At 42.8% G+C, this 13051-nt stretch overlaps 1 protein-coding gene across 3 annotated transcripts in view; it reads left to right on the top strand.

Annotated features, from left to right (window-relative positions):
- Positions 1 to 4143: 4143 nt before the first annotated feature.
- The window catches only part of ttc12 (tetratricopeptide repeat domain 12), a 13902-nt gene continuing 4994 nt past the window's right edge, over positions 4144 to 13051 (top strand). For all 3 annotated transcript variants that reach the window (XR_013121690.1, XM_076976992.1, XM_076976993.1), the window contains exons 1-11: positions 4144 to 4275; positions 4736 to 4938; positions 5100 to 5130; positions 5331 to 5408; positions 5788 to 5909; positions 6055 to 6114; positions 6434 to 6505; positions 6631 to 6691; positions 10228 to 10416; positions 11462 to 11531; positions 12744 to 12832. Coding sequence is in view for 2 of the 3 variants with exons in the window: in XM_076976992.1 (XP_076833107.1) it covers positions 4218 to 4275; positions 4736 to 4938; positions 5100 to 5130; positions 5331 to 5408; positions 5788 to 5909; positions 6055 to 6114; positions 6434 to 6505; positions 6631 to 6691; positions 10228 to 10416; positions 11462 to 11531; positions 12744 to 12832 (1033 nt within the window). In the remaining variant the exon portion in view is untranslated. The remainder of the gene's footprint in view (positions 4276 to 4735; positions 4939 to 5099; positions 5131 to 5330; positions 5409 to 5787; positions 5910 to 6054; positions 6115 to 6433; positions 6506 to 6630; positions 6692 to 10227; positions 10417 to 11461; positions 11532 to 12743; positions 12833 to 13051) is intronic.

The raw sequence follows: 13051 nt of genomic DNA, 5'->3' as shown, positions 1-13051 counted from the left end.
TGGGGTTTATTATAAGCCCGTCTAAAGGAAATATGCACTCTGTGCTACAGAATAAGTATTAGTGCTGGATGAGTAACCACGGAAACATGAATATGCGTAAGATTTCTTATATGAAACCAGCAGTTTTATTTTTATACTAAATAGTTTGACTCGTGTATACCAGAGTGGTATTCCAGTCAGAGACCTCAAAGTCTGGGTCCTACAGAACTCCCACCTCCCCGTTCCTCAGAATCAGGTGTGATTACAAAGTGCCCAACCACCTCCATCAATCATTTAATAAACTACAAGGGATTACAAAATCCAGAAGCAGATTGAAGGCACACATTCGAACACCACTTGTATCATTCCTCCTGGGCACTTTAGAGAACTGCCTGCAAGGCACCTTAATTGTTTGGGCTGAAGTTGTAAAGCCATGGACAGTTTAATGTTTCCTCTCTACCTGCAGATGGTGACCTGTTGATTTTGAAGGCAAAATGATTTCTGTATATGATGGGTCTATTTACGGCTGCATTGCAATAAACGTGTCTAGAGATCTTCCTGCATAGCGCTCCACTACACCTTTATGGATACAACTGGCTTTATGAGCCAAATCCATAATTCTGAGTCTTATGATTCTCAAACGTGTTAGCAGAGGAAGGATTATGTGGAGCACACCATCCATATTGTGAAGCAGAAGGCGTCCTAAAATGTTTCAGAAATATTTGAAGGATAAATCCCTGTGTTCTTTTATATCGAGCATCTCTAATGAGATTCCTCCCACTGCCGAGCATGGTTGGATGAGACGGGCCCTGTCACTCTTAATATACACAACACTACATTTTAGAATTGCCAACGTCTCTAGAGCTTGAAAACTGATTCTTATTAATAACAAAAAACTGTTTATGGCATATTTTTATCATTTGCATTTCAAATACATTCAAATGAAACAACTTGCAGTAACGCAAGTGTGAAACAGTTGACTAAGTGTTAAAGCGCTAGAGCGATGGTGGTGAAGAAATTAAGATGAATACAACCCATCACCTCTGTGCTTTCAGTCAAATGGCTGAAGTAGCTGCTATTCTCAAATGTATTTCTGTAAATCCATCACAACTGTCCCGAGTCTGGAGTTGAATATTACATTTCAGTTCTCCTCTTGTATACAGTAACTAAATTGAATGACAGATACAAACACACAGCCCCAGAACACCGTGGGTGCATGTTAACATTTTTTGCAAAACATATTTTAGCAAACATGTTTCCCCTCAAGTCTGTTTCCCCTCAGGAGCAAGAGCCCATTCTAGCAGCGCTGGCAGTAGTGGAACATTGTGGACAGATACACACAGTTCTTGAAAATCAAACCTTGTGCTGTGATAATAATTTATTCATTTGTTTATCTGGACAAAATGGACGGGAAAGGAAAAGGTGGCCTATACCCTACCACCAGTTCAGGATGGAGAGATAGAGAGAGGTGAGGGGGAGGAGAGAGAGAGAGAGAGAGAGAGAGAGAGGGAGGGGAGGGGGAGGAGGGAGAGAGAGAGAGGGAGAAAGAGGGAGGAGAGGGGGAGGAGGGAGAGAGAGAGAGAGGGCATTACAAGGACTTGTGGTGAGCACCTCTCTGCAGACTGTAAATAAGTAAAAATCAATGTTTTCTGTTGTTTAAAAGGTTGATTTGTGAGCGTGAGCATTTTAATGAACTTGTCTGCGCCTTAATTCTCTTTTAGGGTGTCACCATCCTTGTCTGTTTGTGAGTGTTTTGTTGCCATAGTTACCCCCTTTCTGTGTCATTGTCTAGGTATTTTTTTACATACATATTTCTTGGCCACACTCTCCCCTTTCAGGTGCATTAACACCCTTTTTTTACCCCCGTTATTATTGTTGTATTTTAGTGTATTGTTGTATTTTAGTGTATTCCTGGTAAAAGCCATAGAGGAGGAAGTGCTAATGCAAACACACAATACATCTGAGTGAAAGCAGAGAGTTAACTAAAAAGACAAGACTATCAAGACATGTGACAAACCACCAAGCAAAGACCCCCCTCCCCACCTAGCACTGCATAATTATAATAAAGTCATTTATTTATATAACACCTTTAAAGCCAGGGGGCTTTTCAAAACATTAAAATACTCACGTGATAAAATAACACAAAGCATACACAAGTAATATACAAGCAGGACCAGACAGAAAAACACTACATGACATCGAACATCTCACATGTTGAGAAACGCAAGCCAGAAGAAAGGGTCTTTCACCCAGATTTAAAGCATAAATCTGGTCTAAGGCGCTGTTCAGACCTGCAGGTGTAAACTTTGAACTAGAGTCGGAGAAACTGCTAGAAACAGTTAATCTGATGACCACAGTGACCTCAGGTGCCCAAGAGGTTTAAGTAGCTGTTTAATATAGGATGGTGTCCAACCACGCCAGGCCTTAAACCAATAAAACTATATTCTCAAACACACTTCAATGCCAATGAAAAGCCTGTAGATTGAGAAATAAATTATGATAATCTTTTTTTTTAATAATGTATATTTTATACATATAATTGGTAAGGAGGTTATGACGATGCTTTATTAAAACTTGAGTTCTTTTCTTTCAGTTCAACAATAGAACATTTTTGGGTATGGTGAGTGAGAGATGACAAAGCCCAGAATATCTGATAGTCTCTCCGTGATTCCCGACCAGAACTGCTGGGCACTATGACAGAGAGAGGAGGTCGTTGTCTGGGCAGTGTGGACATGCATTACTGAGGAATGAATCACATACAAAGCAGATTCAAATATGTAATCTCTAGTTTTGTGAAGCATTTTATATTGTATTAACTGAAGATTTGAATCGCTGGTCAGAGGAAATATAGTAAATTATTACCCCGTTGAGTCTGCGTGTTTCTTTCTGTAGTCCAATTTTCAATTTGTAATGAGGTAGGCCTACTGTGCTTAGATGCTTTATGTATTCACGATGACATTTTCTGAGGTTTGAGGTTTATTCATAGGACTTTGATGTCTAATAAGAATCGATTTCTTTAAAATGTCTAAGTTGTATACTCAAAGTAAGAGTTACATTATATTTTTGCTTGATGATGTCAAAGGTCATAACTAAATATGTTGCTGGCTGAGGTTTATGGTCTGCTACTCATTTGGAAAAATGGGACTATGCCATAAGGCGGTTTGATCACAGGGAGAAAACTATAAGGGTTTTGTTTGATTTCTGCATTTAAGGTATCATTTAAGACACAACATATTGTATTGTATTTATAAATGAGATATTTTTATATGGGTTTATCTATTATAGGAATACTGTTAGCTTGACTGTCCTGAATGTCCATTGTTAATTTGTGCTTGTGTGTCTGATGCAAAATAGTTGATATAATAATAATAATAATAATAATAATAATAATAATAATAATAATAATAATAATAATAAAAGAAATATCAGACACTCCAAGATGCTTATGCCTTTGAAGGGAAGATAATTTGATTTCAGTCTTTTGGTGCTTCAAATAGAACTTTGTGATGGCATTTATGAGAGGAGAAAGTCTGAAAATAGGGACACATGGGTCACTGAACACTAGTAATTAATTTTAGGAAGGATATTCATAGTTGATATTTGGGCAATTACTGTAAATACAAGGGCAGTTTATTCCAACTTTCTAGACTTCTCATGTTCCTGAAATGTATTGCTTGAAGAAAAGTGACACAGTTGAGTTTATATAGATCATTTAGTTTCAGGGAGAGATGGATAAGAGAGTATTTAATGGGTCGTAGGGCATATTTAGATGGGGTCCTGTGCTCCTTAGAGGCACAAAGCCCAATTTTGGACACTTTGCTGTAATTGTGGGTCTGTGAAGGATGAAATATATAATACAATGCCATCTGCACTTAAATTCATTTAGTCTATTCTAGTTTTGTCTGATGATCTTGTTTAATAATTAGTGAGTTGGTTTGCATCACAATAATAGTTTCCTCCAGCATAGTCTGCAGTTGTAATTTATTATTACAACTGTTTATAGACTAAATAATTTTTAAAGTTGTAACAAATAACTAATTTATAGCTGTCAGAAGTTGTTGTTCTTCTCTATTATTATAATAATAGTTATGTTAAAGTTTTTTTCTATTATGTCGAGTAAAAAAATCTGGGGAAATAAGTCACGTGGTTCCGGCGGTTGCCATCGTTACAAGTCATCGCTTCTGGACTCGTACGTGGGAGTTTTGCTGAGTACAACAAACATTTGACCTTAAATAACGATGGACTCGTGTGAGGATGAAGATCTGGAAACGTTCCTGCAAAGAGTGAATGAAATAAGTAAGTCACGGATATTGAGTCTCATGATAAACCCAACAGCGCTGCTAGCTTTGAACTTTGTTAACCTCGTATAGTTAGCTAGCTAATGCTAATGCTAATGCTACACAAGCAGTGGTGTGTTGACCTACATCACATTAGGACCATTATATCTGTTATTATAATTATTATATCTGTTATTATAAATATTATATCTTATTATAATGATTATATCTCTTATTATAATTATATCTGTTACTATAATAGATGTTTGTTTGGTTATTATATACTATAATAGGTGTTAGTGTGACATGGTCAGGGTGTTTAGTTATTATATCTGTTACTATAGGTGTTAGTGTGACGTGGTCAGGGTGTTTAGTTATTATATCTGTTACTATAGGTGTTAGTGTGACGTGGTCAGGGTGTTTAGTTATTATATCTGTTACTATAATAGGTGTTCAGGTCTGTTGGTTTGTCGCTGCAGGTGAGTTGGTAAAGGACATGAGCTCCACTGACCCGGCCGTCCGAGAGAGAGCTATGGACACAGCCGAACTACGCACGGCCCCAGAACCGTGCACGGCCCCAGAACCACGCAGGGCCCCAGAACCACGCAGGGCCCCAGAACCACGCAGGGCCCCAGTCAACAGGACCGTCATCAACAGCACATCCCCCTGTGGGGAACACATGGTAAAACACAGATTTATGTGACTGAACGTGCAGAGGAGACTTGTGAAGGAAACACGTGGATCACGATATAAGCTGACAGCCAAAGATCCAGTAACCTTGTTTAAATCACCATGCGTGTGTGACTGAATGGTTGTTAAGTGTGCTGTTATCTTGATTTCTAGAATGCACCGTATGAGCCAAACCAAAGTGCAGGTAGGCGTTCGTGTGTGTGTATATACGCGTATATACACACACACACACACACACATTGTACTGTCTAAAGATGTGGCTTTTCATTTCATGTTTGTCTCAAAGGAAAAATAATTCATTTTTCAAGTTCAAATTGTTTCTTGGCACGATTGTTACTTTTTTATCTCTGTTTTGTGTGTGTGTGTGTGTGTGTGTGTGTTTAGAGGATTTTATGAAAGTTTTAGAAAAAGATGCTGAAGAGAGAAGAAAGAGAAGACAGGTGAAAGAGCAGCGAGCAAATGGTGTGTGTGTGTGTGTGTGTATGCGTGAATGTGTGTGTGTGTGTATGCGTGAATGTGTGTGTATATGTGTGTGCGTGTATGTGTGTGTGTGTGTGAATGTGGTTGTGTGTGAATGTTTGTGTGCATTTATGTGTGTGCATGCGTAAATGTGTGTGAATGTGTGTGTTTGTGTGTGTGTGTGTGAATATGGGTGTATGTGAATGTGTGTGTGCGTGCGTGAATGTGTGTGTGTGTGTGTGTGTGTGAATGTGTGCGTGCGTGAATGTGTGTGTGTGTGTGTGTGTGTGTGAATGTGTGTGTGTGAATGTGTGTGTGTGTGTGTGTGTTATCCATATGTATTTCCAGTCACACTCCTTCTCTCCTCTGTTTTGACGTGCAGCTCTGAAAGAAGAAGGAAATGAAGCCTTTGTCCTGGGTGACTATGAAGTGGCTGTCAGGTTATACACCGCAGGCCTGGAGCAGCTGCGTGACATGCAGGCCCTCTACACAAACCGTGCTCAGGTTCTCAGTGCCCCTCTCAGCCCTTCAGAAGGGTTGTTTCATTCCAACGCCTGAGTGGTGGCTATATGTGTAATTCACGACAAACCCTCTCACCATAAGTTCATGTTTGCCTCCTGCCCTCCTGTTTGTCTGACTTGCCCTGTAGGCCTTTATCAAGCTGAAGAGGTTCAAGGAAGCCATAAGTGACTGTGAGTGGGCCCTGAAGGTAAGTGTGCCTGCAAGTGTAGGAGTCAGAGAGCTGCCCCTCAGTCTTCTGCATGGTGGTGCTTCTCATCTGATCACTGAAGACCGCACAGGTCCACAAACAGGACGCTTGAGCTGCCTTAGAAATCTGAGCTGTGAAGTTGGTGATTTGTTCTCCTGCTGCTGTGCATCCGCTCCAATTAAAAACAGCTTGAAAGACAACACACGTGTTTCTGATGCCCACACTCAACATGGCACCTTGAAGGTTAATTAAGTCCTGATGAATTTTTGATGTTTCCAAGTAACTGATCGATGTCTGCGCTGTGACTTCTCCAATACAGTGTAATGAGAAGTGTGTCAAGGCCTACGTGCACATGGGAAGAGCACACCTAGCACTGAAGGATTTTGCTGAGGTAAGAACAGATTATTACTTCAAATACATCTGCAGGCAATCTGTGCGGTTTTGAGCGGATGCTCTTCTGTTCTTGTGCCTCTTTTAATGTCTGGTGTTTAATCTGTAATCTCTACAATCGTGTAGTCCAGGCTCTGCTTTCAGAAGATCCTGGACGTGGAGCCACAGCGTGAAACCATGGTGAAAGGTGAGATTAAGGCACAAATATCATTAGAACCTGCAATGTGCATGCGTAATACACAAGGTTACCTAACGCAACACCTCTCCTTTGTTTCAACCAAGCCATTGTGTGGTGCTACTATGACAATGTGAAGTGTGCACTCTCTCGCTCTCTCTCTCCTCCCCCTCCTCTCTCCGCTGGAGTTGGCCCAGCTTGGGCAAGGCTAGCGTAAAAAGTCCCAGAGTCTCTCTCTGCCGCTTGACATTTTATAGTAGGGTCTGCCATAACAAACAGACACAGCGCATTCACTCCTGAGCCTGGTTCAGTAGAGGCTGGATCTACCCTTCAAATGAGTTATGCAGTCTGCAGTATACAAAAATCAACTTGAGCCTTTTAGCTTGGCTCATGTGTTTAACTGCACTGAGATTCACGAGGGGTTTTTTTTTTCTTTTAACACTAGAAGTCCCTGAAATTTCAACCACCCCCCTGAAGACCCTAAAGAGGGTCCAAAGAACCTTGGTCCAAACTGACACCTCTGGTGGCTCCAATTAACATCCATTCATTTGCAAAAGTGTCCACTGCCTGAGGAATCAGCAGGGGGGAGAAGAGCTGAACTTGCCTCCAGTGTTATGTAAATGAGGCGTGTGTCAGGTATGGGTGGTTGCTGCTGAAAGCTTGCACCTCCTTGGCTGCCATATGAGACTGTGCAAGATCTCTTGCAAGAAGTCTCCTCATCTACAGAACCATATGTTTGAGATTTGAATTGTGAAAGGTTGAAATAATGTGAAATTGACACAAACATAATATTTGAATTATAATGGCATATAAGTGGCATATTGATTAGTCAAAATGGCTCTGATATTTTTAACCTTATTTTAAGTAGTTTTGTCTTTTGAAAAACTGCTAATAGGTAAAAATGTTTTTACATAAATGTATACAAAAAACCCTCAGCTACTTGAAATAGAATAATATTATTGAGCAATTTTAACTTATCAAGATCAAGATTTTGCAGTGTGTCTCTTCCAAATACAGCCATAACCAGCAAACAAAAATAGGAAATTTAGGAAATCTTACCAAAAGAGATATCACTACTACAGATTTTCACTACTCTCTGAAAACTAACAATGTTGTGTGTGACGTTTGTGACCCTAGGCTTGAAAATTGCTTCATATGGGCTTTTCAAACTTTTTTTGGCCCACCTCCACCCTTTCACCTTTGGAGGACAACTTTGTTTTCATGTAAGGATCAAAAGAAAACAATTCTGTATAATACAGTACAATAGTGATAAAAACAATTGGGGTTAGGTGAACCATACAGGACAGGAGAGAAAAGAGGGGGAGAGTAAGTAAAAAGGGAAGAGACAGAAGAGCAGAAAAAACTGCTCAAATGATTCACCAACTGCTGCTACTAAATGAAGAGCAGAAAGTAAGACATACAGCACAAATGACTGATGTATGTGTGTGTGTGTGTGTGTGTGTGTGTGTTTATGTAAGTGCAACATAGGATAAATGTACAGAATGTACTTATTAGCAAGGCCCCAGAGGCCAGAGGCAGGCAGAGAAAGACCAGGGAACCCCACCCACCCACGGCCCCTCCAGGATCATGTCCAAAGCCTGCTGTGTACTGGAAACCTTTGCTATCCTTGCTTCTCAGTCAACAGAGTAAGTGAAATGTGTGGTGACATGAATTTTCATCCACATGTAGGTGGCTACAGTCATCTTTCTCTTTATTATAAAACTGACACAGACATTATTTGAACTATAATTCCAAAACATCTCAAGTCTGCCTCCTTTGTACTAATTTTGGATTTTTTTCTCACTGCAAAAGGTGACATGATTATTGGTCAAAATAGCTAAAGTTCAGATTTCTCTGAAAGGGTCTTTTCTTCTCCGTCTGAGTCAATGGATCAACATAGCTCACACTATCACCCATCCCCCCGTCTACCTAGAAGTGGCTGCATGACAAAGGATGGCCTCATGATCCAAAATACCTCAGCACTGGCTTTTGGCAGGCTCAGGTAGAAATGTAATAATGTTAGTAATGTTTTTCTTCTAAAAAAGATAAGTGGGTTCAAAATAACAATTTTTGAAAAAAATTACCAAATTAATTGTGTTGATCCACCTCAAACAAGGTCATGCAAAGTCTGTAAGCTGGTCCTGAGTGTGTCTGCCCATCCCCCAGCTGCATTGTTGTGCAGGGGACATGCATAAGGTGAGAGAGGCAGTCAGAGGGCCTGGCTGAGAGCAGAAGCTACAGAGGACATGATGTAAGTTTAGAAATATATACAATAAAGTTAAAATGTTCTCAACAGAGCACTCACATACAATTATCCACTCAGTCTGCCACTCCCCTCATTTGGGGAGAAAGCTACACTATTGTGGCTATTCCCCACTTTAGACAATTTAGACAATTTTTAATCATGGAGGGGTCTGAAATTTTCGCCTAAGGTGCATGTCCTCACTGTATTGGAATATTTTATTGTCTGAGTGAAAGAGAAACAAAATGGGGTCACTAAAGTGGGAATAGCCACAATACTGTAGCTTTCTCCCCAAATGAGGGACTGGCAGACTGGGTAGATAGTTGTATGTGAATGCTCTGATGAGAACACTCATGAACAATTGTGCAAATGTGAGATGTGTCGACTGCTACAGATACACGTGTGGCAAATGTACCAGGGAGATACCCTGGCAGTGCCAGGCATGTTCTGACAGACTGCTGAGTGACTGCTGAAGTGCTAGTCACACAAGAAGGACATGCCACTCACACACACACACACCACACAGCCCTGCACTGCAGCCTATTGTAAATATGTGTGGAATTGTTTTATTCCTTGTATTTTTTGTATAATTTTATGGCAATAATAAAAAGCATGGAACATAAAAAAGCATGGAAACATAACAGTTGTTCTTTTGTATGTTTCTCATGCTGAAATTTCAGTCCTCCTGACTTAGACACAAATGCTTCTGGTCATTACTCACATGTACCTGGCTATAAAATTTCAAATTTTCTATTTAAAATATAAAAAAAATAATTTATTGTTTGTGCTTTGTTGCTCAGATAAAACTAAACTAAATACAATATATATAACCTTTTATATTATAAAATACAATATACTGAATAGAACTAACTAAATGGCCAAACTCAATGAAAAACAACAATTAGTTGTGAGCTGAAGCATGTCCCCTCCTGTGGTGCGCCAGTAATGGCCTTATTTACAGAACAAAAGTGCCTGCTTACAGCTGATAATAGGGTGTTAGCTAAAATCCTTCAGTTCTCTCGACCCTTCTCTGGGTTCCGATAGTAGAAGTGTTGAAAGACCCTTCTCTGGGACTTCTAGTGTTAACGACCTAATTAAGCTGAACTGATCTTGCTTCTTCATCTTTGCAGTGGAAAAGGCAAAGTCAGGTGATTTTGTATGTGGTTATTTATTAGCGTGGTCCTACTATGCAGTACTATGTATAATATCTGGGTTTGCTACCCATGCTAAGCAAACATACTTTAATACTATATCAACCTCATGAAGATGCCAGTGATGGCGTTTGATGTCTCTGACGCCCGTGTAGAGTACCTGACGCAGGTGGACTTGGAGGAGAAGAAGAGTCTTCAGGAGAAGGCAGTGTGGGAGGAGTTGGGGGAGAGGAAGCAGGAGGCCATGGTGATCCCCAGCGTGCTACAGAAGCTCGCCACACCTGACCAGATCAACCTCTACTACTGTGGTGGAGTGGAGCTTCTCGCACAGGCTGTCAAAGATGGGTGGGGGCTTCCTCCTCTTCCTCCTCTTCCTCCTCTTTTTCATCTTCTTCCTTTGCAGGTTTTGGCCCAGTCTATGCGTCGCCCCATCTGTCAGGTGATGATGATGATGATGATGATGGCTTTTGTGAAAGAGTGCGGGTTCCTTCAGCAGGGCTTGGTTGTACCTGTGTCTGGCTCCTCTGAGATCACATCTGTAGTTCCAGGGACGGACAGATGCAAGCGTATAAGATGTGGGTGTGGCGACTCACTGCTCCCCCTGCTGGCTGTTTCAGTAGCACTCTTATCTTGGCCATTAGCAACAGGGGACTCCATGGGCCAAACCAAGAAGCCCAATTACAGGAGGCAGCCACATTTATAATGACACTGTCACTCACAGCCATGTCGCAAATTCAATTATGTCTCTTCATACCTGGGATGAGACGTCTGAGCTGTACACACAGACACTGTGTGACATCCAAAGAATGAAAAGCCCAACATAATTTATTTTTTAACACTGTTTCAGAAGCGCAATTTGCAGTGTTCAAACCTCAGAACATTACATTTACAAATTTAAAGCGTATTTGCTACGTTTAATAAACTGTGTGTTGTAGTCTTCTAGTCCTGGAATGTTTCTTTTAAAAACTTAGTAGTTATCAGTGAAAGTTGAATGAAGTCCTTGTTAAAGTCCCACAATCCATGTAGTCTTAAAACCTTTCTAAAACTAACAGCTCCCGGCCAACTCTCTGGACAGAGGAGATACCTGAGTGGGCTTTTGTGGGCTAATTCTTTAGCACAGAAGCTGTACTGCCTTTGGCCAGATAAGTGTGCTGTCCCTGTCTCCTAATGAGTTTGTCTTTATTTCTCTCCCGACTTTCTGTTGCCCTTGACTGTCGAGGACTGTGTTTGGGAGACCGTCGAGGACTGTGTTTGGGAGACCGTCGAGGACTGTTTGGGAGACTGGTTTGGCTGCTGGGTGTTGGGAGGGGTGAGGTATGGGTGGATATGTGGTGTTGATTCTCTGACTGCACACCTGGCTACATTGACACTATCTTCTGTTCTTCTTAGCTATTGGGCAAACATCATTCAGATTAAACAACGGCTTCAGTATCATTTCTGGCAATAACAGTGTAAGGAGGTAAGGCTGTTGAGGAAATGCTTCTGACAGCCTGCAATAAGTCCTGTCTGCTTGGAATATGGTTATGTAATGATATTCTGGATCTCTGTCCCCCCCTCCCTTCACCTGTCCCCTCATCTCATGTCCCCTCCTCTTCTCATCCGTCCCCTCATCTCCTCACCTGTCCCCTCATTTACTCACCTGTCCCCTCTTCTCCTCACATGTCCTCTCCTCTACTCACCTGTCCCCTCATCTTCTCACCTGTCCTCTCCTCTCCTCACCTGTCCCCTCCTGTACTCACCTGTCCCCTCCTCTCCTCACCTGTCTCCTCCTGTACTCACCTGTCCCCTCCTGTACTCACCTGTCCCCTCCTCTCCTCACCTGTCCCCTCCTGTACTCACCTGTCCCCTCCTCTTCTCATCCGTCCCCTCATCTCCTCACCTGTCCCCTAATTTACTCACCTGTCCCCTCTTCTCCTCACATGTCCTCTCCTCTACTCACCTGTCCCCCTCCTGTACTCACCTGTCCCCTCCTCTCCTCACCTGTCCCCTCCTGTACTCACCTGTCCCCTCCTCTCCTCACCTGTCCCCTCATTTACTCACCTGTCCCCTCCTCTTCTCACCCGTCCCCTCATCTCCTCACCTGTCCCCTCCTGTACTCACCTGTCCCCTCATTTACTCACCTGTCCCCTCATTTACTCACCTGTCCCCTCCTCTCCTCACCTGTCCCCTCCTGTACTCACCTGTCCCCTCCTCTCCTCACCTGTCCCCTCCTGTACTCACCTGTCCCCTCTTCTCCTCACCTGTCCCCTCCTCTCCTCACCTGTCCCCTCCTGTACTCACCTGTCCCCTCCTCTCCTCACCTGTCCCCTCCTGTACTCACCTGTCCCCTCCTCTCCTCACCTGTCCCCTCATCTTCTCACCTGTCCCCTCCTCTCCTCACCTGTCCCCTCCTGTACTCACCTGTCCCCTCCTCTCCTCACCTGTCCCCTCATTTACTCACCTGTCCCCTCCTCTCCTCACCTGTCCCCTCCTGTACTCACCTGTCCCCTCCTCTCCTCACCTGTCCCCTCCTGTACTCACCTGTCCCCTCTTCTCCTCACCTGTCCCCTCCTGTACTCACCTGTCCCCCTCTTCTCCTCACCTGTCCCCTCCTGTACTCACCTGTCCCCTCCTCTCCTCACCTGTCCCCTCATTTACTCACCTGTCCCCTCCTCTCCTCACCTGTCCCCAGGTGTCTGACTCAGACCTCTAAAGAACCGCACAGCGAGGAGCTCTGCGTGTCTGTCCTCAGGTTGTGGAGGGTGGTCTGCAGTGGAAATGGTGAGTAGTGCTAGCTGGTCCCACCTTGGGCTGCACATCCACCGGGATGATCAAAGATCTCAGGACACTGCCGTGTGACCATGGTGCCGCCATAATGAACTGATACACTGTTTGGGAACAAGGCACAGAGGCACCCTGGCTGTCTCCACCCGGTCCAAATGCTGCCAGCACACAGTGCCGGCCACATACAGCCCGAGGTTTGGTTTGAACCTGGACTGC

This window comes from Brachyhypopomus gauderio, chromosome 16, assembly GCF_052324685.1.
Source record: "Brachyhypopomus gauderio isolate BG-103 chromosome 16, BGAUD_0.2, whole genome shotgun sequence".
Classification (NCBI taxonomy): Eukaryota; Metazoa; Chordata; class Actinopteri; order Gymnotiformes; family Hypopomidae; genus Brachyhypopomus; species Brachyhypopomus gauderio.
Note: the sequence above shows the minus strand (reverse complement) of the source record. Positions and strands in the feature narration are given on the sequence as shown.